This window comes from Oikopleura dioica, chromosome XSR (genome assembly GCF_907165135.1).
Source record: "Oikopleura dioica chromosome XSR, OKI2018_I68_1.0, whole genome shotgun sequence".
Taxonomy (NCBI): Eukaryota; Metazoa; Chordata; class Appendicularia; order Copelata; family Oikopleuridae; genus Oikopleura; species Oikopleura dioica.
The window spans coordinates 1,884,376-1,905,785 of record NC_137294.1 but is presented as its reverse complement, the minus strand read 5'-3'; the positions used below and the strand labels follow the sequence as shown (position 1 = coordinate 1,905,785).

The 21,410-nt window shown below is 42.4% G+C and overlaps 6 protein-coding genes across 7 annotated transcripts in view; 2 read left to right on the top strand and 4 right to left on the bottom strand.

Annotated features, from left to right (window-relative positions):
- Positions 1–11: 11 nt before the first annotated feature.
- Positions 12–21,410, bottom strand: part of LOC145706482 (dehydrogenase/reductase SDR family member 6-like) — a 31,063-nt gene continuing 9,664 nt past the window's right edge. Inside the window, exons 2-6 of one of the 2 annotated variants that reach the window (XM_081783900.1) lie at positions 910–1,022; positions 652–870; positions 522–606; positions 348–481; positions 12–307 (exon numbers count right to left, since the gene is read on the bottom strand). In XM_081783900.1, the coding sequence (XP_081640026.1) occupies positions 115–307; positions 348–481; positions 522–606; positions 652–870; positions 910–1,013 (735 nt within the window). In that variant the 5' untranslated portion in view covers positions 1,014–1,022 and the 3' untranslated portion in view covers positions 12–114. Of the gene's footprint in view, positions 308–347; positions 482–521; positions 607–651; positions 871–909; positions 1,099–21,410 lie in introns of those variants that run through there. The other variant, XM_081783899.1, reaches the window with a different exon arrangement.
- Positions 1,266–3,364, top strand: LOC145708272 (diacylglycerol O-acyltransferase 1-like). Its single transcript, XM_081785927.1, has 7 exons — positions 1,266–1,373; positions 1,415–1,652; positions 1,881–2,193; positions 2,231–2,588; positions 2,658–2,821; positions 2,862–3,093; positions 3,156–3,364. Exons 1-7 carry the CDS (start codon positions 1,352–1,354, stop codon positions 3,263–3,265), a joined length of 1,437 nt encoding a protein of 478 aa, XP_081642053.1. The 5' UTR covers positions 1,266–1,351; the 3' UTR covers positions 3,266–3,364.
- Positions 6,150–7,984, bottom strand: LOC145708045 (uncharacterized). The gene is made up of 4 exons (XM_081785661.1): positions 7,783–7,984; positions 6,922–7,739; positions 6,660–6,882; positions 6,150–6,614 (listed from the first exon to the last, which is right to left on the bottom strand). Exons 1-4 carry the CDS (start codon positions 7,963–7,965, stop codon positions 6,480–6,482), a joined length of 1,359 nt encoding a protein of 452 aa, XP_081641787.1. The 5' UTR covers positions 7,966–7,984; the 3' UTR covers positions 6,150–6,479.
- On the top strand, positions 13,589–14,435 carry LOC145709485 (uncharacterized). The gene is made up of 2 exons (XM_081787176.1): positions 13,589–13,742; positions 13,791–14,435. The coding sequence occupies exons 1-2, from the start codon at positions 13,650–13,652 to the stop codon at positions 14,397–14,399; spliced, it is 702 nt and encodes a 233-aa protein (XP_081643302.1). The 5' UTR covers positions 13,589–13,649; the 3' UTR covers positions 14,400–14,435.
- On the bottom strand, positions 14,661–18,310 carry LOC145707304 (WD repeat and HMG-box DNA-binding protein 1-like). The gene is made up of 10 exons (XM_081784811.1): positions 18,004–18,310; positions 17,378–17,957; positions 16,626–17,335; positions 16,401–16,584; positions 16,054–16,355; positions 15,770–16,011; positions 15,505–15,729; positions 15,255–15,459; positions 14,982–15,210; positions 14,661–14,940 (listed from the first exon to the last, which is right to left on the bottom strand). The coding sequence occupies exons 1-10, from the start codon at positions 18,191–18,193 to the stop codon at positions 14,727–14,729; spliced, it is 3,081 nt and encodes a 1,026-aa protein (XP_081640937.1). The 5' UTR covers positions 18,194–18,310; the 3' UTR covers positions 14,661–14,726.
- On the bottom strand, positions 19,278–21,204 carry LOC145709450 (uncharacterized). The gene is made up of 8 exons (XM_081787134.1): positions 21,024–21,204; positions 20,869–20,972; positions 20,683–20,823; positions 20,401–20,642; positions 20,118–20,338; positions 19,677–20,068; positions 19,485–19,632; positions 19,278–19,444 (listed from the first exon to the last, which is right to left on the bottom strand). The coding sequence occupies exons 1-8, from the start codon at positions 21,113–21,115 to the stop codon at positions 19,369–19,371; spliced, it is 1,416 nt and encodes a 471-aa protein (XP_081643260.1). The 5' UTR covers positions 21,116–21,204; the 3' UTR covers positions 19,278–19,368.

The window sequence follows — 21,410 nt, the reverse complement described above, 5'->3', positions numbered from 1 at the left end:
TTTCTTATGATTTCATTTTTATTACAGATAAATACGTGTAGAATCAGGATCAATGACTACTCTTTGCAGGCTTATAATTGAAAATGTTTCGCAAGTGATAACGCATTTCGCAGCTCAAAGACTCCATCCTCCGTCAATAACGTGCTCTCCACCTGTTACAAGTTTGGCGTGATCGCTTGCTAAATAGACAGCGAGTTGAGCCACATCACCAGCACCCATGAGTGTTCCAGTTGGCTGACGTTTCATGAACATGTCGAGGGCTTCTTCCTTTGTCATTCCTTTTGTACTTGCGATGCGCTCTTGGAGACTAAAATAGGTTGGTTACATCTGACATGCAAGGGTGGAACCTTGGAGTGTCGACTGTGCCAGGCATGATCGCATTGCATCTGATGCCTTCTTTGATGAAATCAGCCGCGATCGACTTTGTCAACCCAATGACCGCAGCTTTGGTAGTGTTATACACGCATCGCAATGGGACTCCCTATTGAGTTGCTAGTGTTGTAGCTATCCTTCTAGCTTACCTTTCTGCTTGACGCAACAGAGCTCATGTTGATTATTGAACCACCACCATTTTTAAGCATGATCGGAATGACTGCTCGTGAAGTCCTTAAACATTATTTTGAGTAAATATAAGGGTTCTGCAATGATTACCGAAACATGCTCTTGACGTTGAGATCCATTGCCTTATCAAAGACGTCATCATCAGAATCCAGGATTGTTCCATGTGGTACCCAACCGGCAACGTTGAAGAGAACATCGATCTTTTCAAAGTTAGAGAAATAGGCGCTTACGGCAGCTGAATCGGTTACATCGAGCTTAGCAGATTCAATTCCTTCAGGAAGCGTTTTCAGAAGCTCCTCGTTGATGTCACTTAGAAATTCTTATCTTCGGAAATTTAGTACTCTTTACCTTGCGAAAACCTTTCCGCCCGCGTTGAAGAACGCCTCAGCACTTGCTCTTCCGATTCCCTGCCCAGCAGCTGTGACGACACATACTTTTCCCGACAGAGACATCTTTTGTTGCTCTTTTCGCTTGCGATCTCTTTCTTTAAGGAGAATGTGTGAAGCGATTTTGATTTTTTAATTCGGGCGGTGGCTTTAGTAAACATCACCTTATTTTGCCGCTAGCGATGGATTGTGATCAAAGTGAACTTGACATCATAAACGACAGACTTCTGTCTTATCGATTTCCGGTCAAAAATACGCAGGATGGAAGGGTATTTGCTCAATCTTAACCTCGATCATCAGCAGTCTTATTTGCATTACCTTATTTGCAGCTAATACGCATGCAGCACAGTTCAGGTACACAACTCTCTGCCCCAGATCTCGAGTGGAGACCTCAGAGCTAGAAGATGGCTCCGCAAGCCTTCAAATGTATGTTTTTATTTAAAATTGAGAATGTTAAAGTACTTCAGCTAACGAAATACGTCGTCGCTTCTTGAGCCAAAGGTCTATCTCTGATGTGCATGAAGAGAATTTTAAATCGCAGCAGAATTTGTACTCTTCTGGATCGAACATTCCTGACTACGAAAAGAGAAAGACCAAAATCTGCCATGAAAGTCGTCCATCGTTGATGTCATCCGCCAGCAACTGGGAGAACTTCTCGGGCTTTATCAACTTGCTCAAAGTAATGCTTTTGTTCGCCAATGTAAGGTAAACTTGAGATATTTAGTTTCATATCATTTCTAGAGCCAATTTTATTGTTATTCTGAAATAATTTCATCAGAAATTTAACGTCATCATTTTCGAAAACAAGTTAAATCTAGACGGGTAAATATTATTCAGAAGGCTCCTTTCGGAACATATCAAAGTTCGCGTTGCATAACTCGGAGATTACCAAATGTTTGCGTAGATGTCCAAGAAGGTAATCATTGCTTTTAGACTGTTTGTGGAGAATCTTGTGACATTTGGATTTCGAATTCATGTACTGCCTTCTTTCTGGGAGTTAGCAAAGGACCCAATGCATTGGACTAACACCTGGATATTTATCGAGATCAACCTCTTCGCGTTGGTCAGTCTGCACATCGAGCGGCAAATGGCACAGGGCAATCTTTCTGAATCAACTGGAAAAACTGCACATGTAGTCAACTGTCTACTCATCGTTATTGCTCCTTGCATTCAAGTTCTTCTGGCTCCGGAAATGCCCATTCCCTCGTTTATCAGTATAATTTTCTCTATCGTTTTTTTCCTCAAGGTAAATTTTTTTGAAAACTGACAAAGAAATATCGTAGATGTGGTCATATGCACAGGCAAATCGCTGGTACAGTGCTAAGTCAGCTACAGTAACAAGCGAAAACGCGAAACAAAATCGAAAAAGAAAACGACGGTTCTCAATGCCAACAGCTACTGGTGATAATGATCAACAAGTTGAAATGATGTATCCGAATAATCTGACTACCGCGAATCTGTATTATTTTATCCTGGCGCCGACCTTGTGCTATGAAATGGAATACCCACGAACCGAGAAAGTCCGTCCTTATTTTCTTTTCAAGCGGCTGTTTGAAACTCTCTTTCTATTCTGGCTCATGATTGCGCTTATCCAGCAGTGGCTGATGCCACATATGGACAGAGCTGCTGTTGATGGATCAGGCACGGTTTTATATCCGATATTCTATCTTTTCACGTCATCGCAAAGGAAATTTAAAAACCGAGACTAAGAAAGTCCTCAAAAGTTTCTTTATCATCTTCTCGCCATGTCCGTGTCTAACAACATTGTCTGGTTCTGCGCTTTCTTCCTGATTTTTCATTCCTGGCTCAACTTTCTTGCCGAGTTGCTTCGATTTGGCGATCGCGAATTTTACCGCGACTGGTGGAACGCTACGGTAAAATTTTAACGTGAAAGCCAAAAACTCATTTTTTAAGGACGTGCAGTACTTTTGGCAAGCTTGGAATATTCCTGTGCACAAATGGTGTGTTCGCCATCTCTACAAACCTCTTCTTCGTGCAGGCTGCTCAAAAGCGATGACCGCTTGCGCAGTTTTCCTGTTCTCTGCCGTAATGCACGAGCTTTTCATCTCTGTTCCTCTTCAAAGACTTCGATTCTACTCCTTCTTTGGGATGATCACACAAATCCCGATGCAGCCAATCACTACTTGTAAGTTTTAAAATTTTCTCATGAAAGCATCTCAATACTTAAACTCTTTTAACATCGCCTAGTCATCGGAGAAAAGCTGGGACCAAGCTACGGAAACATGCTCGTGTGGACTCAAATTATCATCGGCCAACCCCTCGGCGTGCTCGCTTACGTCGTCGACTACCACAGCTAGTTCATCAATTCACAGCCCGGCTTCAGTATATGTTACAGTTATATTACAGCTATCTCAAAAATGTACAGTGAATATAAAACATATCTACGACCAATTGTAGTCATCCGTCCAGCTCCAGTCGATGCTTTCGAATTCATTTCGAGCTGCTTGATGGTGGTCTTCCTTTCGAGGCGCAGATATCAACTTTGATTCTAGTTTCCTTGAGCGCTCCTGGAAGTAGTCTTCGTAATTTTCTTCTTCGTAGTCAGCCGAGGAAAACTTCGCGAGCATGTGTTCCTCGTTCAAGTCGGTAAACATGTCGGGATTTTTGCCAGAGCGCACTCCTTGGCGATAGAGGCGGCGGACTTTTCGGAAATACTCTTTCATCCGCCCGTACTTGTCGCAATCTTTGAAGACCCAGAATACTTTCTCGTAAAGCTGTTGAAACCAGATCTATAAATGAAAATAAAGGAATTGCTGATAGCTTTTTGATGATACATTGGTGTCTCCAGCGCGCGCGATGTCGTAAGCAGAATCGAAATGGTCATAGTTGAAGGGATTAGTGCAGTTGCCGTCGATTGAAACGTTGTCGATTTCGTCCATGAAGAGGATGATGTTCATAACCCATGTTGAGTAATCGAATCGTTTTGGCAGTTTTTCTGGGAATAGTAAAATTCTAGACTTTCTTGTAGATAGTACCTTGTCTGGCAATAAGAATGGCGATTCGCTGAGCAGCTGCGGATTTAAACTCGTCATGCTCTGGGTATGATATGCAGTTGAATGAGCCGCGCTGATTCCAGCATTCCTTTACATCGAGTTAAAGAAGGCAGCAGTCTCAGTTTTCATTGTCTTCCTCGACCCGTTCCTGATTTTTTCCGCAGATGTAGTTGCCGACATCTTCATCCTGACACTCGTCAACGTCCTTGCACGCTCCATCTTCCCAATAAAGACCCGGCCCGCAAGTGCACTTGAGCTCTCCTGCTAACGCAGTGCATTTACCATCAACGCGATCTGCCTTTCTCCCTTTCATTCCATAGTACTCTTGCGAGGAGACAATGCGAATGTCGGACGGGGACGCTTCGATGTCATAGAGCTCTATGTTCTCGGGCCACTTGATTTTAAACAAATTGGCGACAAAGACATCGTCGGACCCGAAGAACTCTTTTATGTACTCACTGTTATCTCGTTCCGAGTTAACTCTCACCACTCGGTCGACTTCGAACTTGAAATGGCACATGGTGTGCTCACCGAGTGGAAATTCCGTCACTTGGAACTTGAAGCGTTCTGCTTCGCTCAAACCTGTATCTCCATTTCGCCCGAGCGCTGTTAGATTCCACTTGTTGTTCATATCTGGTCGCAGATTATTGACTGTCAAAACATCCGTGAGTAGATTTTTTCTGACTTCGTCGTCGACGAACTCAGACACTTTTTTGAAGATGATGGAGACTTCTCTGGACATGCGGTAATCATAAAAATCGTCAATTACGTCGCAGTCGGAGGAGAAGAAGCCTCGTGTGACATTAGCAGTGTTCTCTATTGTTGGCCCGACTGCTGAGAAGAGCTCGCAAATGTCGAAATCGTCAAAGTAGTGGTAGTTGAAGGCCACACAACCTGCGTATCGAAAGCACCGCCGCATGCAGTGCTTGGGCTTCATCACCTTCCTTTCTTTCTCTGTGAATTTTGTGAGCAAATGCTCACCGGAGAACTCTTCCCCGTCGATTATATGCGCCATTGGGAAGATTTTTCCTTTCAAGAATCAAAATATGAGCTTCTACATGTAATTCTTCATTTTCAATTTCTTTCCCGGTCTTCTAGTTAACCAAAATGAATTCTTTCAATTTCTTTTTTTCTCTCTCTCTCTTTTTTTATTCTCAATTTTCAGTTTTGATTCTTTCCTGCATATCTGGCGCGCTCGCATTTTGTGTTTTTTGTAAGAATCTGTTTGAAGATCTTTTCTTTTGCTGCTGCCTGGTTTATCACCAAAGCGGCGAGAGCGAAAAAAGCTCGCATTCCTCTTCGTCTTCCAACAATCAAATCACTCTCGCCTTCCAAGTGTGTCTTGGAGGAATTCGTGGTGGTGGCGCTGAGAACCGCGTGCAACAAATATTTAGAAGCATGTTAAAGCAGCGCCAGCTCTGACGCAAACCGGAATCGCTCTCGATGACGATTGCGGCTTAATTCAATTACCCAAAGACAATTTACATTTCTACGAAGCCAAGTCCCTTTCGTGAACCTTGAACGTGCCGAGTTTGTTAGCGCCGATTTATCAATGTTGAAATTCATTGAACTAACTTTCATAAGCATTCAAAAAACACTGTTAAAACTTGGATAATTGTTCGTAGAACTAGATTTTTCATACCCGAGAACAGAGAATCAAAATTTATTGTTAATGTCAAAAATACACTACTGCGTCTCTAGAATCGAGCCTCCGCTCCGACTGTTTTCAGAATTTTTCATTCACCTCTTTCGAGAGGCTGAAAAAGTCCGAAAAGGCAAAAAATACACGTAAGTTAGAAACGTAAACGAACTCTGAAATAAAATAAATTTAGGAACGATTGACAACTTGTTTGGAAAATTATCCTTGCTGGAGACCAATTGCTGCCGATTCTTGCAGTAACTTTCTGACTCTCCGTTCAGCAGAAAGAAAGGAGAGACGATACCGGACACTTCCATCACCATTCCGGAACTCTGAATAAAATCAATTTCTCAAATCTCAACTTATTTTTGAATGCTAAAGTTGATTCTTCAAAAATATGTGTCTTTTGTTGTTTTTTTTGCAGCTATTTTGCAGTTTTTCATCCAAATTAAAGATGCTACTTCAATTTCATAATCAGTCTCTCAATTTAAGACTCTTTATACGTCATATTATTCGATGCATATCACATTGTGCAGTTGAGGTTTTCTTTATTGTCAGTTGCTTGAGAAAAATACAATTAGCTAACGAGTCCACAAAGATAAGGATAAGGACCCAAACGTCAGCGTGCTGTCAGAGTTAATGGTTCTTGCTTTTGAATTATGGAAATTCGTTATCCGGGCGAGGGTTGTTTAGAAACGCCAGCTTTTCTCCGCGACGCGTCTAAAAGTTTTTGAAAAGCGGCTTCTTTGGAGGGTAAACGGCTGGAGATGTGCTCGCAGCTTCCGCGCTCGATGTCCATCGAGGTTACATTCGCCAACTCACGGATGATACCACTTGTTTACAGTGTTCAAATTTTACTTTTTTTTAATTTTGTGCAGCCTAATTTGTCGTTGTTGTATTGTATATCTGCCCGCTTTGGACACTGTTCCTGAAGAGAACATCTTCAAGGATAATTCCATTCCAATTTGTGATCATTGCTTGATGGTAAATTTTCGAAGCAGCTGCTTTTGACAACTGAATAGTTCAAATCGAGTCTCTTTCGTTAGAATTCAAACTTACCGACATGCAGGGCCCGTGGCAAAATTTCGGGTAGTAGTAGCCAAAGGGATATTCGCGAAAGCCAACTCCGTACTTTGACCATCTCAGTGGCGCTTCTTCTGTGAAGTAGCCGTACATACACTGTAGGTGCTCTTTTGGGAAGAAATTAGATCGCTTGAAGATTTCGTACTGCCGCTCGTATTTGATGAATGTATCGTCGTCATGAATGATGATCCAAGAAGCCCTAAAACTCATCAACAAGATCTTCATAAAAGATTCTTACAGATTACAATATTCTTCAATGAATTTATACGCGCCGAATGTCTTGTATGGTAAATTGTCGTAAGTGTCCTCGTAGCTTGTGATAATGATATCGTCGTACTTTTGGATCTCGTTTTCTAGCGCCTCTCTGGAAGACTGGGTTGTTTCGCCGAAGATGAAGAAAAGTTTGCCGCTATCAATGTTCCAGAGTTTAAAGTTCTCGCGGATGAGATTGCGCAGACCAACTTTGGTAACAGTAGATTTGACAAAAACGGGGAAGACTATTTTTTGGCAGGCGTCGTTTGGAATGTGAGTGAATCGAATAGGCTCGGAAGGAGAATGAAACTGGTGAAAAGGGATTTTCGGTACTTCTTTGAGGATGAATTCGCGAGGCCAGTACTTCTTCCGAGCAGCGTCTGAGAAGCCGGTTGGAGAGTTGAAGGAACGGACGTCGATTTCCAAGTCGATAAATGTCTTCACGTTCTGGTCGAAGATAAGTGGCCCGTCGCACTCTATCAGGCTCCCTGCGAATTCGAACTTTGGATTGTCCGGCCTGTCGACAGCATTTTCGTTTTCGTAAAAATTGCCCATGTCTTTCCACGATTTTACGTCATCGCTGCCCGCCATAGGCTTGGCGCAAACGCCGATTTCGCGGGAGAGAAGAAATCCGATCTTCAAGAAGTCCAGCTTTGGAAAGAGAATCAAAAAGTTCGCTGGGATGGCCATTGTTGGCATGTAAACATCGCCGAGATTAAATTTAGAATTCTTGGGTGACTGGAAAAAATCGAATTCAAATTCGAATGACGGAAGTTTTCGACGAAGCAAATCTATGTATTGTTGCTAGAGCATAACGTCAGAAATCATCAATGACAAAGATCAGTACCTGTACAATCTGCCAATCCTCACTATTAGCGATAATAAGCAGCTTCCACTTCGTGATCTGCTCATTGTGTTTTCGAATGATTTCGAAGTTTTCTTGAAAGATTCTCTTCGCAACTTGAAAGGTCAAAAACGCTAACACAATAAAATATATGACATTGAAAAGCTCTCGAAATTTGATCCTCATCAGAAACTCTTCATTTCAATTCAGAAGTAGGGCCCATCGGGTTTTTACGGTTTGTTGTGTTTCGCTGGAAACAATGGAAAATTTTAACGAGCTCGCTTTTCTTATCGGAATCGCGTTTTTTTGTCCAGTGATGAATTTGTAATCCGCGGAATTTTTAGTATCCAGAAGTTCGATTCCTTTTTTAGCATATTTTGAGAGCTTTTAGTCTCATTTTCAGCTGGCATTCTTCTTTTCGAGCAATCCTTTTTTTTATCCTGGAATTTCTTGACCGCGTGTATGTGGCGAAAAAAATATTAGGAAAAATTTAAGATGAAGGCGCTGTTTTGAAAATCAGAGTAGTTGCGTTGTTTACATTCATGACGTTCTAACGTATAAACAAAGCTCAAACAATGACCACTTGGCTTATGTTAAACGTTGTCTTTCTGTGAAATGCGCCACATTCATTTTCCCATTGCGTTTATTATGCGTGTTATTTACAGTAACAAATGTACATAATTATGCTGATTCGATGGTAGGGTCAGAGAGGCAGTTGTTAAGAAGGTCAGGTAAGGTATTTGACTTTTTGAGGTAAATTGGGCACATCAAAAACTTTTGAATGACTCCTTCTCAGTTCGTTCGGTTTCTTGGTCGAGGAGGCGGGAAGCTTCGGACCTGAATACACTGTAAAAAGAGTTCTACGTCCGTCATTAGCGTGCGACTGTAACAGGACGGCCTTACCCGTTTGATTGGATACTCTTTATACTGTAGCCACTCCTACTTTTAACAGCTTTGGTGACGACTTTCGATGAGGTCTCTTTCGCTGCGTCGTAAACCACAGCCGCTTGTGTCTGAAACCAATTATTGTCAATTATCAAGTTCACGGTACTTTTTCGCTGCTTTCTTCGGCTGGCTGAGTCCTCTTTGATTTCTGCGCGCGAGCACGATTTCCTCTCGAGTAACTTTCCTCGTTCAGCGCGGGGAGCAGCTCCATCTTTTTTTCAAAAAAGTTAAGAAATTATCGGATAAGTAAAATAATTACCTGCTTATTGATGATTCTGAAGATGAACATGACCAGCCCAGACAACATAAAGACCGAGAAGAAGATCAGAATTGCGTAGTCAACCGCGCGGAGGCAGCGAAAACTTAGCGGATTTTGTGAGACGGGGTTCTGAAAATATGCTATTAAAAAAACTTTCGGATAGCAGATGTTTACTTGGCCGACAATGCAGCCTTTGAGGGAGAGCTGGGATTTTTCGTCCATCTGAAGATAGCTTGTTGTTGCAGCAACAAGCATGATGGAGTAGAATGGAGCTAGAAAATAAGGCATTCCAAGGAGCTAAAATATGGTCAGCAAGTGGTGCGTGATGGTTCACAGACCCATTGCCAGTTGGGATTGCCGACTTGTGCGGAAGGTTTCAGTCTGCAATCTCGTGTCGCTTTGATGCTTCTTCGAACCTTTTTAAAATTAAAAATTGATATAACGACAGACGTTAAAAATACCTTCTGATAAGCGACCCAAAAGAGATAAAGGTAGATTGGCACGTGAAAGATCAGCTTCCAAGTTAGTTCTCGTGGTACTTTTTTGAGTTTATCTCAAAGCAATTTTCGTGGCTATCTTTTAATTTTCTTTTTATTCAAAACTCAACCTGATCCACGGATTTAATTTATTTGTTCTAGCAAATTATAATTAATGCCCTGAAATTATTTTTGTAACAATTAATTGATATCCGCTCCTATGGCACGAGGAACTTTCATTTTCACAAGGTAAAAATGGACAATGAACGAGAGCGGGACTCGGCCGAAAATATACAACGTTGCCGTGAAGCTGTCAATTTTAAAAACAGTTCTTGTAGTGTCCACACTGTACTTGTCGTCGCCGAATTTAACTCGTCTGTATGCTTTTAGAAAGATTAGAGTCAAGTTGCTGCAGATATCGATTTCTGATGTGATTGCGAATCTGGCCTTTAATGTGGGGGATGACGGCCAGATTAAACTTCACAAGTTGGACTAAGAAAGTCATGAAGGTGAAAAATATCATCAAGTTAGAAATAGTTGGATCGTATCCAGTCAGAGTCATGCCAGTTGTTGCGAATTTCTGCCAAACGCGAACGTCCAAATAAGTCTCCACAACTGTAAAAATCATAAAAAGCCAACGCCGACACCGTCTTAAAATCGGTTACGCTCGAGTCACGCTGAAAGAAGAAGATGGAAAAAGAGTTTGTGGGTGCATACTTAGGGCCCGACTCGTGTTTAAAACTGATGAACGCGGGAAAGATGAGACCGCAAAAAGTAAGCGTCGGAAAGAGGGCAATTAGGGCTGTTTCCATTTCGTGGTATTGAGGAAAGTTTTCAATGGACACTGAGTTCTCGTAGGTTTCTTTGGAATGTCACCAGTACTCTTCTATGATTTCAGAATGCCTTTTTGAAAACAACAGGCGTCTTCTGATGTCATTATGAAAATTCATGAACATGATGATTGACATTTCCTAGCGCAGTTTTCATCGAGTCCATGATGGACGGCTTTTGCAAATCAATTCGCCAATTATCTGTCCAGTCCGTGAATGTCAAGACAACATCTGCCAGGAGATAGCCCGAATAAGGACGGAAAACGGCTGCACGTGACCCGTCAAAATTTGTCACGTCTTCGAACAGGTTGTCGAAGTAACGGTTGAGCTTGTCGATGGATTCTCCGACCGCCGTGTCACTCTTCAGGTCATTTTCGTCGGTCATATTTCGCAGTTTTACGGAAACGACTTTTGCTTACTCGACACACGTTCCACAATCAATTTTATGTTGAGCTACAGCCTTTTGACTGAACAGTGAAGAACAGCGTGGCTTTCTTATTTCTTTTTTTACAGGCAAAAGAAAGAAGTTCCGATGAGTTAAAAGATGGAAGTACGGCGCTCGATTAATTTGAGTCTTTAATCGATAAAGTTAATCGTTCTCCCTCATTTGCGCTCTAGAGATTGATTAAAATATTCAAGAGGCCCTTTTTAGCTCGACAGGACTCTGCGATTTGTATTCTTGCCAAAATAAGGGTTTTAGTTAGTCACCTACTACATCTGTAGAACATGTGTTCCCACAAGTACCCAGACTGTTAATAAATTTGACTGTATTCAACTGAGTCAGCTTTGGCGAGTATTTCCTGAATAGAATGTTCCGTTCGAAGGAAAGTTTAACCGTGGAGGCAGAAACTTTGTCTTCTGTTTGACGCAATCTGTAAAAGGACAGCCGAACTGGTAAATTTGGCCGTCAACTTCATCCAAAATTTGGATCGGCTTTTGCACGGTTAAATAATTTTTATTAAAAACTTATTCTAAATCATTATCAAATGACTTGAAATTTAACCAGTGCCTGGAGTAGTCCTATTTTTCTAACTTCAAGGCCAGACAAGCACAGCCTATCTGCGGTATTTCTAGTATTCCAGACGATTTCTAAAATGGACAAAATGATAGATTAGATCCAGGAACTCTTCATACCAATTCTTATAAGCAGCTCGAAGACGACATTTGTTACGGCTAGAATTGAAGATTAATGATTTCCGAAAAAATGTGTTGATAGTTACGCTGATCTAGAATGCGATTGTCATCTGTGATTTCATTTGCACTTCGTAGCGGAATCTTCGTCACCTTCTCGAGCGATTTTCCGTCAATGCTAACTTGGACAAAATTGACGGAAAGAGAGGCCGAGTCAATCTCATTCTTGTTCTTGCAGATGGTCTGTCGAATGATCGCTTAAATCCAGTTTAATCTCTTGTCCTTTCTCTACGTGAAAGTACCTGCGTCGAGTGCACTTATTAGGAGGAGCAGCAATCCTCTCATAATCTCAAAAACGAAAAGGGCAAACTTCTAAATGGGAAGATGGAGCTTCGACCGGCTGGTCCCAAAACATTGAATATCGAGTGCATGAATTTTTTACAAGAAATCAGTGGCTCGATGCTGCTCGCCTACGAGTACTCGCCGCGGTCCTTGGAGAGCGTTCTAGTGCCAGCTGAACAGCCCGTTAGGAAGCGGCACGGATATCCCATTTTAAAGATTCAACACCCACCAACTCAATCCTTTCAACAGCCACGATGCCCTATTGTTTATTCATCAAAGTCCACAATGCCGTATATATGATTGTTTATTATTGTACATTGTCGCAGTAAATAAACTCATCTAAAAGTTGATGTTCATCGACTTGATCCGTTCCAAAAGCGACATTTTGAAATTGGTAGCCTCTTTGAGTTTCTTTGTCAGATAGTTGCTTCGCTCCTGTACCATGTCGCTCTGCTTCTAAATATACCGGTAACTCGTTATACTGTCATTGAGAAAGCTTTACAGAGAGTTCTGATGAGGTTTGGATGTATCGGTTGCTCTGGGCGATTCTCTGCTCGACAACATTATTGTCCTTGAATGCTTTTTCCAGATTTTCGGAAAACATGCGTTCCTGTTATCAGATCTTTACTTGCGGAAAAATACTAATCATACTGTAATTGCGACCTGTTCCTTTGCCATCAATTCATTTTGAATCTTCTGGTGCAGATGGATTTCTTGCTGCGTCTTTCTCGAATCTCTTTGCAAATTTTGGTAGCTAAATTTGACATTTTCTCGTTCGCGCTCGATTTGCTTCGTCACAACAGTGCTTGATTGTAGCTGACATTTCCTTGGCTGGTAGACAGTTTTCCAGTCGCAGTAAAGCGGGATGAAAAACTCGATCAACGGATGCCTCTCGCATTTTTCCACAAAACAGTGTCTCATGCAGCTTTCTCGTTTCGATTGAGCTCTCTCACTACCTGAAAGAAAAACGGTGTCAGAAAGTTTACTCTAAAAAGTCAATCACTTACATGTTCTGCAAAGCACTTTTGTGCAGTTAGAAACAGTGAACTCGCGCTCTAGAATGTCCACAGTCTTGGCAATGTCCTGTCTTGGATCAACCCTCTTGGCGCATTTTCGACAGACTATTATGGCTTCTGGCGAAAGGTACTTCTCCAGTAAAAATCCTGATTTTGATGTCTTCTTTTGGGACTGTCGAGGCGCACCCTGAATGAGTCTTGAAGGAGGACTTCTGGACGGGATTCCGGAGGGTGATTTCTGCTCGTTTTGTGTCTTTGTTGGCTCTTACAATTACGTTTTTTTACTCTGACATTACGTTATAATTAAATTATTACACAAGAAGTATTTTCAGAGCCCTTCCTTCTTGAAACTTTGCGATATTTTGAGTCGTTTTTGAGACGAAAACTCTCCTCCATCTGTCAGAATCCCCTCCAAATCTGTCATGTACGTCTCTTCATGCTACAGTAACCGTAGAATACAGTAGTAATTCAGAAGGTTTTACCTGCGTTTTTCGCTTTTCTCTTTTCCTGCCTCGGTCATGATCCTCAGTTGAAAAATTCATCATTTTCAAAAAAAAAAAAAGAAAAAAAGGAAACTTCACGTGTAACAAAGCGGACTGATTGGTTTTCCTTTGAAGCAAGTGAGTTTTTTTCGACTCGTTCCGACTGATTCTCGAAAGGCTATTGAGTACGCGTAACTCCCAATCTTGGACGCACTTTTGATGGCGCTTTTTGAATGTAGAAAAAAACTTTTGAGGATGTCTGGAAGACTTTTTTCAGACAAAAATAAGGGCCGTTGTTCTTAAGTTTGCGTTGCAAGCGAAATTTCTTTTCCGAAGCCACAATTTTTCACGCTTTACGCTTGGAAGAGAATTTTTCGAGGAACAAAACGATGAGAAGGAAGATTGAAAAAAGACGAAAGCCCAAAGTGGCGGATTTTATTTCGGAAGATGAAAATATTGTCAATAACTTCATCTACTCCAAGGTCAATTTAACTTTTGAAGAATAATTATTTATAAACGATTTCATTCAGGGATACGTTTTCACGATCATACATACGAAATTTAGCCCGGATGATAAGCTTGAAAAGGACGATAGCCTCTCTTATAAAAAACGATATGTGCCGTGGAAAGACAAGCACCTACTTCAAAATGTAGTTAAGGTTACTCCAACGCGTTTCGAAGATAAGAAGACTCAAGTAAAGGAAGAGAGGGGTGAAAACATCCGACAAAATCAAGGACGAGAACGCGCCGCGAAAAAACGAGAACTCAATTACTACGCTGAGGATATTGACGAGAATCAGTTGTTTGATGAAGCTGAGCGGATGAAAACTGAATACAAAGACGAAACCAAGCATTCGACAAAGGAAACGAAAAAGAAAGCAGATTCGGAGAAAGAATGGGAAGTCCAGGAGATCATGGGAAAGCGGCGATCCAGCAACGGAGTAATTCAATATCATGTGCTCTGGAAAGGATGGCCACTTGAGTCAGCAACATGGGAGCCCAAATCAAACCTGACGAACTGCGCGAGAACGCTGCAAAACTTCGAGAAAAGGCTCTCACTGAGTGAAAAAAGAAGCAACATTCTTTCGCGTGGACAGAAAGGGAAGATATCTTGGAAACGGGAGGCTGCTACAGAATGAATCGCATCTGCAGTCAGAATGATGGATGTAACTGTTCCGACGAGATTATTTTGTAAAGCGAAGTTTACAAAATAAATTATTAACAATTTTTCGTCTTATTCTTTTGTTTCTGGCAGAATAGCATGACATCTACCGCGGTATTACAAGAAAGATAAAAAAAGGAGACCCTGATTTACTAGAATTGAGCAGAAAACTAAAATTAAAAAAAACGAATATTGGGCAAACTTTCAAATGTCTCGAATTTGCTTGTTTGTGTATTGAGGCTGATGGACTTTATTGATAAAGGCAGTGATAAATGTGAACTAGAATTTTTCTCTAAAGTAGAATTTAATCAGAATCAGACCCAGCGGCGAAATCATCCATCGCCATCGAGGTAGAGACAGCTGATCCGCTCGCGTTGTCACTGCTGGCTTCTAATGCCGAGGCCTTGAGCTTTTTTGTCGCTGGCTCTTCTGTGGACAGCTCTTTCCGCTTGCCGAAGGCGATCTTGGACTGAATCTTCGAAGACTTCGCCGCAGCTCCAGAGGCTTTCTGCTTGCTTCTAAAAACCACTTCGCAAATGTTTCATTGCGTCTCTTTTACCTGAATCTGGCGAGTTTGTCTTTCATAGTCTTTGGCTTCGATCTTTGGGCCTCCGACTTTGGCAGTTCGTCAAGCGTGGTTTTGTCATTCTCTTTATCGTCCTCTGTGCTCGTTTGCGCAAAGGGATTGCGCGCCTTCTGTCTCGCAAGTCTCTCTTCCGCAGCTCTTGCATCTCCTTCAGCTTCTCGTGACTCCTGAGTGCTTCCCTGCGTGGTCGACACGTTCGAAACTTAATTTCAAGCTCAGTAACTCGACAATAACAGCTTCAATTACTTGTAGAACCATCTTGGCTGACTTCGTTGGCTATTCCTTCGTCTGGAATCCCTTGCTCGACGACTTCTTCCTCCTCGATTTCTTCCACCGCGTCTTCATCCTCGTTTTCATCCTCTTCTTCTTCTTCTTCCTCAGAAGAGCTATCGTCTTCTTCCGCCCGTTTTCTCGCCAGATCGTTCAGTCTTTCCGCCAGTTTTATTCGTCCCTAAGATTCGTTTTTCAACCTCATTCTATCTCAACAAAATCAAACCTTATTGTTGGCGAGTCGCACGGCCATCTGAATCTGCCCCGGATGCTCCAACAATTTGCAAATCTCATAGCCGCGATCATCGGCATCCTGAATAATCGCTCCGAGCAATAGCTTTAGAATGCCCTTCGTGATCTGCTTCTGGACGAGCTCTTCCATCTCGTCGTCGTTGTCATATCCACGTTTTTTCAAAGAGTCGATCGTGCCTGTGATATTTGCATTTATCATCTAAAAACAAAATCATCATTTGGATAAACGGCAAACATACCAATTCAGATTCTTGGATAGAAATGTCCGTCTTCGGATTAACTAGGGGCATGTTTATCCTCATCACGTGAACTTCGGGCCTCGGATGCACCTCAGGATAGGTTGCATTTTCGCAATGTACGGCTGCGATCTCTTTGTTTCCTTCGTTGATCGAAATCATGTACCACCAGTCGACCGTCTTGAAATTCTTTTTGATCGTAGTCATGTTCGCGATCGGGAACCATTGACGATCAGCCCAACCAACTGAAAAAATATAATATTTAATTTTCTAATAGATATTCTTACCAATTCGAACGATGCCTGTCGTGTCGTATGTAGCTGGCGTTCCCTCGTCGGTAAAGCCTACCCATGCCAGTTTCGCTCCTGGGGAAATTGCAACATCGCTGGGAATGTTTGCTGTTCGTCGCTTCTTCCCGATTCTTCTGCTTGCGATGGTTCCACATGCCATGTATTGATCTCCTTCGAATCCTTGATGTCGATGGTAAACATAAAATAGTTGCTCGAGATTCGACGACATCGTTACAATTGGACCGGGAACGGTAACCAGCCTGATTTGAGCACCTGCATGCGAGAACATCCGGATGTTTCTGTAATAAAATCTGAGAAGAGAGTTTCAAGAAGTTAAAACTCACCGAGCACTGGTTCCGACAGCCACGGAATCAGTAGAAGCACAGACTACCTCTGCGATTTCTCTTCTAGCAAGCTCGACTTGCCATTCTCGGTTTTTGTCCCACCAGGATTTGAAATTCATCACTTTGACGATTGATTTCTTTCTATCTTCGCCTTCGAGCTCACCTTTCGAAGCGAGAATAATCGCTAAAATCAGAAATGAAAGCAATACTTAACTGATGATCTACCTTGTTCCGACATATCGCCGAGAACAAAATCGTGTTGATTGGCAAGCTGGACTGAGTGATGAACGGACACGTCATGAAACTCGATGATGATCGTAGAAATGCCCCGCTGCTCGTCGATCATTCCTTTGATGATTCCCGTCGAATTCCAGCACAGGTACCTGCTGGCATTGTAATTTGGACTCTCGCCTGGCTGGAATGCTTTTTGCATCTGCGAGGGCTGCGGGCCTTCATAGATCGCTCCAGCTAAATCATCGTCTTCGCCATCAGAGTATTCTCTTGGCTTATCCATAGGGACGCTGTCCCTAACAGCGTTGAGACTGACCGCGTTGTTGGAATCCTCGTCGAACTCCATCGCTCCCTCTTCATTCGCTTTCTCATCCGTCTCGGATTTTGCATCTTCGTCCCAGAGCGCTTCAAGATCGTCCACTTCCTCCTCCTCTCCAGCTTCTCCAGCTTCCTCGTCGAGGAATTGGTTGTTCCTACTTTCTTCATCGTCGACAGACATAGCGACTGATTCTTCTGAGACGATTTTCGCGACTGGTTTGGGCAGCGAAGAAGACTTTCCTTTCATTTCTTTTGTGATGAAATCGCTCGTTGGGGTTGAAATAAGCGTTCCAGACTTTTCGGCGATCAAAACGCTTTTGTCCGTGAAGCAAATGCCGGAAATTGGAGAGTTTTCTTCGGAGCAGATTTCGTGGATTTTTGAGAAACTATGGTTTTATGTAAAATTCATTTTTATCTCTCGAACTTGCCTTTTTGTGTCATAAAAATTAACCACAGTCTTGAGAGCGATGGCCAAAACGCTGCCACACTTGGACCAAGCGAGGGTTTTCGGAACTTCTGGCTCTTCAATGTCGTGGAGGAGAGTGTTGTCCGAACGATTGAAGATCTTGGCGCCCTTTTCGACAAGAACGGCGAGCAGTTCTCCGCTTCTTGGCTCAAACTCGAGCTTGGCCGAGCACTTGGCGTGTTCGATGTCGCTGGATCTGAAGAATAGCTTTTCGTTGAAGATGCATTCGGCCTTTGATAAGTCCCAGATTTTGAGGAAGCCGTCGCAGGAGCTTGAACATACTAGCTTGCCTCTAGGATCAATGGCAACGCTCAGGATAGGCGCATCGTGTCCTTCAAGAGTCACTTCTCTTTGCCGTTGAAGGTCTTTCCATTTAACCTTGAAATCGCCGGCTCCGGCTGCTGCTTGGATGGACTCCGCGTTCTTGAGCGAGGCAATGCAGCCGATGTCGCAGGTAAAGCGGAAGAGAGTGTAGTTCTTATCCTCGAGCAAAGAAGGCCACTCGTAAGTCTCAGTGTCGACACTTTCGGATGTCACGTGAACTAAAATAAAGTTTCAGTCCTTCACGCGTTTTAAAAGGACTATTACCATAAATCTTATTTTCATGCTTGATAGAAAGGGCATGTCGGACGTCGCCGAAGCATTCCAACTCCTCAGCTTCATTTTCCAATCCTTTGGGCCACGCCTTGACCAGGGAATCTCCCCACGTGAGCAATCTGCCAGCCTCAAAGCTGATACCCACATTACCTTCCTCGTGCACTTTTATTCGTTTCGTCATTTCTCGCGTTTTACTGGCAGTTACTGTAAGTCTTCTCTCAAATCATAAACATCACCCGGTTTTCATCTAGAAATAATTCTGCGCGCGCCGATTTTAGATGAGGACTTTTTCCCACGCGGAGCGGAGGACCCCTGCTGGAAGAGAATTGAAGTGAGTTTTTCTCGGATTTTATGAATTTTTATTTGTTTTACGAATTTTTTGCAGTGTTAAAGTTTGTGAACAGTTTTGAAGAAAGTAAAATTATGCGACATTGAGCAAACGGAAAAGATCGCTTTCCAACTTCTGAATATCCTTCGCGAGAGCAATTTGTTCCTCAAGAGCGCTTTCAAGCTTTCTCTTCTCCCATTTGATGATTATGTCGTCTGCCTTCCAGATTCCGAAAAAGACTTTGTCCTCGAAATTATCCAGTCGTTTCTTGATGTTCTAAATGGATGAATAACATCTGACTTTTTAAGCCCAAGTAGAGATGCCTACCTTGATCACTTGGGCAAGTTTGCTTTCCAATGATCGAAGCTTGTCGAGAATTCCCAAAGAGTGTTCAATGTCGGTCGTTTCTTTTTCCCATTTTAGGTAGACCCATTTTTGGTAGTCTAAAAATCGTTAATAATTGTATGCAATTCTCTTTGTTTTACCTTTTTCATTGTTGTTTTCATCTAAAGTGCCCTCTTTAAATAATTTATAAATAGCGATCATTTCTGGTTCCTTTTTTTTCTCTAGCAAATATTGCTGAAAAAAAATCTAGGTAAAGTTTTTTCTCGAGAACGAGTCTGACCTGCAAAATAAAATGGCGGTCTTCAAGTTGCTTAGCTCTCTGAGATTTTCATCTAGTGGAATCTAAGTTCGTCTTTTCACCTCTAAAATTGTTCATTCTTGCGCGAAGTCCAACTAAGTTTATTCAATGAAAAGAGGTCGGAATCTTGATGAGGATTAGCTAGGTAGGTGGCGCATTCGAGGACGATGGCGTCGAGGATGCAATCGCGCATGGTTTTGAGCGGTTGAAACTAGGTCAATGTTGATAATCACTGCGAGTTTTCAAACAAATAATAATCGGTTGCAATTGTAACAAAAAGAAATAGAAAGGAGATAAACAAGTTATCGAAATCATTGAGGAAGACAAACAGACAGAGAAAATTGTATGATATCTTCTTTATTGACATTCAAACTAGTATTTTGTATCAATTATCTTCGGGGACAAGAAGAGCTTCATATTGCTTCTGCTTCTCGACGAGTTGGTCAACATCAGAAGTGAGCCTTATTCAAAATTACTTTTTAAGTAAAGGATAAAACTTACTTTTTGATGTTATCGTCGAGCTCAGCGGCGGAATCTTCAGCGACTTGATTTTCTTCGCCCAATTTGGAACACTTTTCTTTCGCCAATTCTAGCTCTTTCTTGCCACTCGCGAGCGAAGCCTCCTCAGAAGCGACTTTCTTCTCCAACTCTTAACGATAATCACTGCTTATCCATTTTGGTTTTAAAAATTACCTTGGAAAAGGTTGACCTTTTGTTCCAGCTCCATTCTCGATTTTTCCTTCTCCTCCTCAGCCGCCTTCCATTCTTCAGAAATCCTAGCCAAATCATCCTTGCCGGCGGTGATTTCCCGTCTGAGCGTGATCGAGTTCGTCCAGCCGATCGACATGGAGTTTTGCGCTGCAGAATACTCATTTTTTAAGTCAGCAACTTCCTTCTCCAAATCGACTTCTTTCTTAGCAAGGGCATCGTTCTCAGCCATTTCCTGGGAGAGCAGCGCATTCTGCTCCTCAAGGACTTTGGAGAGTTCTGCGATTTGCTTATCAAGCTCGTCGCTTTCCTCTTGTTGTCGGGCGATGTCATCGGCTAGCGCCCTTTCTTCTTCATCTAAGCGCACTATTTTCTCCCTGAAAGTTGCAAAAATAGTACTCATTAACTTCGAGCAAAGTAAACTACCTTTCAGTTTGGAAAACCATCTCCTCAGCCGCAATCTCTCGCTCGAGCGTCTCAATCTCCGCATTCAGCGCGTCATCCTTCGCTCTTTTCTCCGCCAACATCTTTTCCGCTTTTTCGATCTTGAGCGACGCGATCTTTTCATTTTGCGTTGTCTTGACTCGCGTTTGCTCCAACGACCGCATCATTTCTTCCTTTTCCGCCTCTTGGCGCGCTCGAATTTCCTGCAAAATATATTTAGCAATTATAATTTTTATAAAAAATGTATCTTGATTAATTGTCTTACCGCCGTATCTAACTTGAGACCCTCAAGCATTTCGTTGATTTCTCGAAACTCTTCCTCGCCAATTCCAAAGTCATCCTCTTCATCTTCCTCTCCTGGTCCACCTCTGAAGACCTGAATGGCGGCATCGTCCTCTCGTCTGATTTGCTCCCAAATCTCTTCCGTCTGCTTTCGCAGTTCGCGGCTTTCTTCTCGGATCTTTTCCCGCTGCTCCGAGAAGTTTTCATCTGCTTTCTTTTCCAATTCTAAAATTCATGTAGCGATAATTTACAGAGTCTTAAATACCTTTCAATTGATCTGCGCGCCAATTAAAAGCAGCTCGGGCCGAATCAGCAGAAGCAGCGAGTTTCTGGAGATCTTCTTCTTTGATCGAAGGCTGTTTTTCAAGAAGAAAGGGAGCGTCTACCATTTGAATCGCCTTCGCCGCTAGAAAAAAACGATCAGGAATGAAAAACAGTGGCACGTTCGTACCGATCGAGACGTCTTCCTTGAGCACGTCTTCTTGCACGGTTTCAAGCTGACGAGTCAGATCCGCCCGTTCGTTGGCGATTTCTAGAGCGCAATCGAAGATATTCCTAAAAGCAAAGTTACACATTGGCAAATCGGGAAAATGACTAGTGACTCACAAATCGCCTGTACTTTTGACCAATTGATTGTACTGGTCCGTTCGTAGCTCCACCGCCTCTTTCATAGTCAAACCAGAAACGTCGATGGACATAATTTCGCTCGGTATCTGCCGAACTTCAGGCGCAGATGAAGGGATCACTGGCTCTTCTTGAGTCCTTGCTGCCTTTTCATCTTTCAATCGAGGTCACAAACGAAAATTCAAGCGTCCTCTTTCAATTGATTACATACTCATCACAAGCCGTAATGCATTTACTACAGTAAGATGCTAGTAACTCCCCTGTTCCTTTGAGTTTCGGTCTCTTTTTCAGCAAACTCATCTCGTCACAAAAACTTTCAAACTGCTCTTCTGAAGTCAAAAAGCGGACTGACTTTGGTCCAATCTCGAA

What these genes read in the sequence shown, in the direction of transcription:
- LOC145708272 (XM_081785927.1), top strand. Translation starts at nt 1,352, where the DNA reads ATGGCTCCGCAAGCCTTCAAAT. An exon ending in GCGACTGGTGGAACGCTACG is followed by an intron (nt 2,822 to 2,861) that starts GTAAAATTTTAA and finishes TCATTTTTTAAG; the next exon opens with GACGTGCAGTACTTTTGGCA. An exon ending in GATGCAGCCAATCACTACTT is followed by an intron (nt 3,094 to 3,155) that starts GTAAGTTTTAAA and finishes AACATCGCCTAG; the next exon opens with TCATCGGAGAAAAGCTGGGA.
- LOC145708045 (XM_081785661.1), bottom strand. Translation starts at nt 7,965, where the DNA reads ATGAGGATCAAATTTCGAGAGCTTTTCAATGTCATATATTTTATTGTG. An exon ending in AGGATTGGCAGATTGTACAG is followed by an intron (nt 7,740 to 7,782) that starts GTACTGATCTTT and finishes GTTATGCTCTAG; the next exon opens with CAACAATACATAGATTTGCT. An exon ending in GCCACGGGCCCTGCATGTCG is followed by an intron (nt 6,615 to 6,659) that starts GTAAGTTTGAAT and finishes TGAACTATTCAG; the next exon opens with TTGTCAAAAGCAGCTGCTTC.
- LOC145709485 (XM_081787176.1), top strand. Translation starts at nt 13,650, where the DNA reads ATGAGAAGGAAGATTGAAAAAAGACGAAAGCCCAAAGTGGCGGATTTT. An exon ending in ATAACTTCATCTACTCCAAG is followed by an intron (nt 13,743 to 13,790) that starts GTCAATTTAACT and finishes GATTTCATTCAG; the next exon opens with GGATACGTTTTCACGATCAT.
- LOC145707304 (XM_081784811.1), bottom strand. Translation starts at nt 18,193, where the DNA reads ATGACGAAACGAATAAAAGTGCACGAGGAAGGTAATGTGGGTATCAGC. An exon ending in CAGCCAAGATGGTTCTACAA is followed by an intron (nt 15,211 to 15,254) that starts GTAATTGAAGCT and finishes CTTGAAATTAAG; the next exon opens with TTTCGAACGTGTCGACCACG. An exon ending in GACAAACTCGCCAGATTCAG is followed by an intron (nt 14,941 to 14,981) that starts GTAAAAGAGACG and finishes AGTGGTTTTTAG; the next exon opens with AAGCAAGCAGAAAGCCTCTG.
- LOC145709450 (XM_081787134.1), bottom strand. Translation starts at nt 21,115, where the DNA reads ATGTCCATCGACGTTTCTGGTTTGACTATGAAAGAGGCGGTGGAGCTA. An exon ending in GCGCGCAGATCAATTGAAAG is followed by an intron (nt 20,643 to 20,682) that starts GTATTTAAGACT and finishes CATGAATTTTAG; the next exon opens with AATTGGAAAAGAAAGCAGAT. An exon ending in ATGGTTTTCCAAACTGAAAG is followed by an intron (nt 20,069 to 20,117) that starts GTAGTTTACTTT and finishes TGCAACTTTCAG; the next exon opens with GGAGAAAATAGTGCGCTTAG.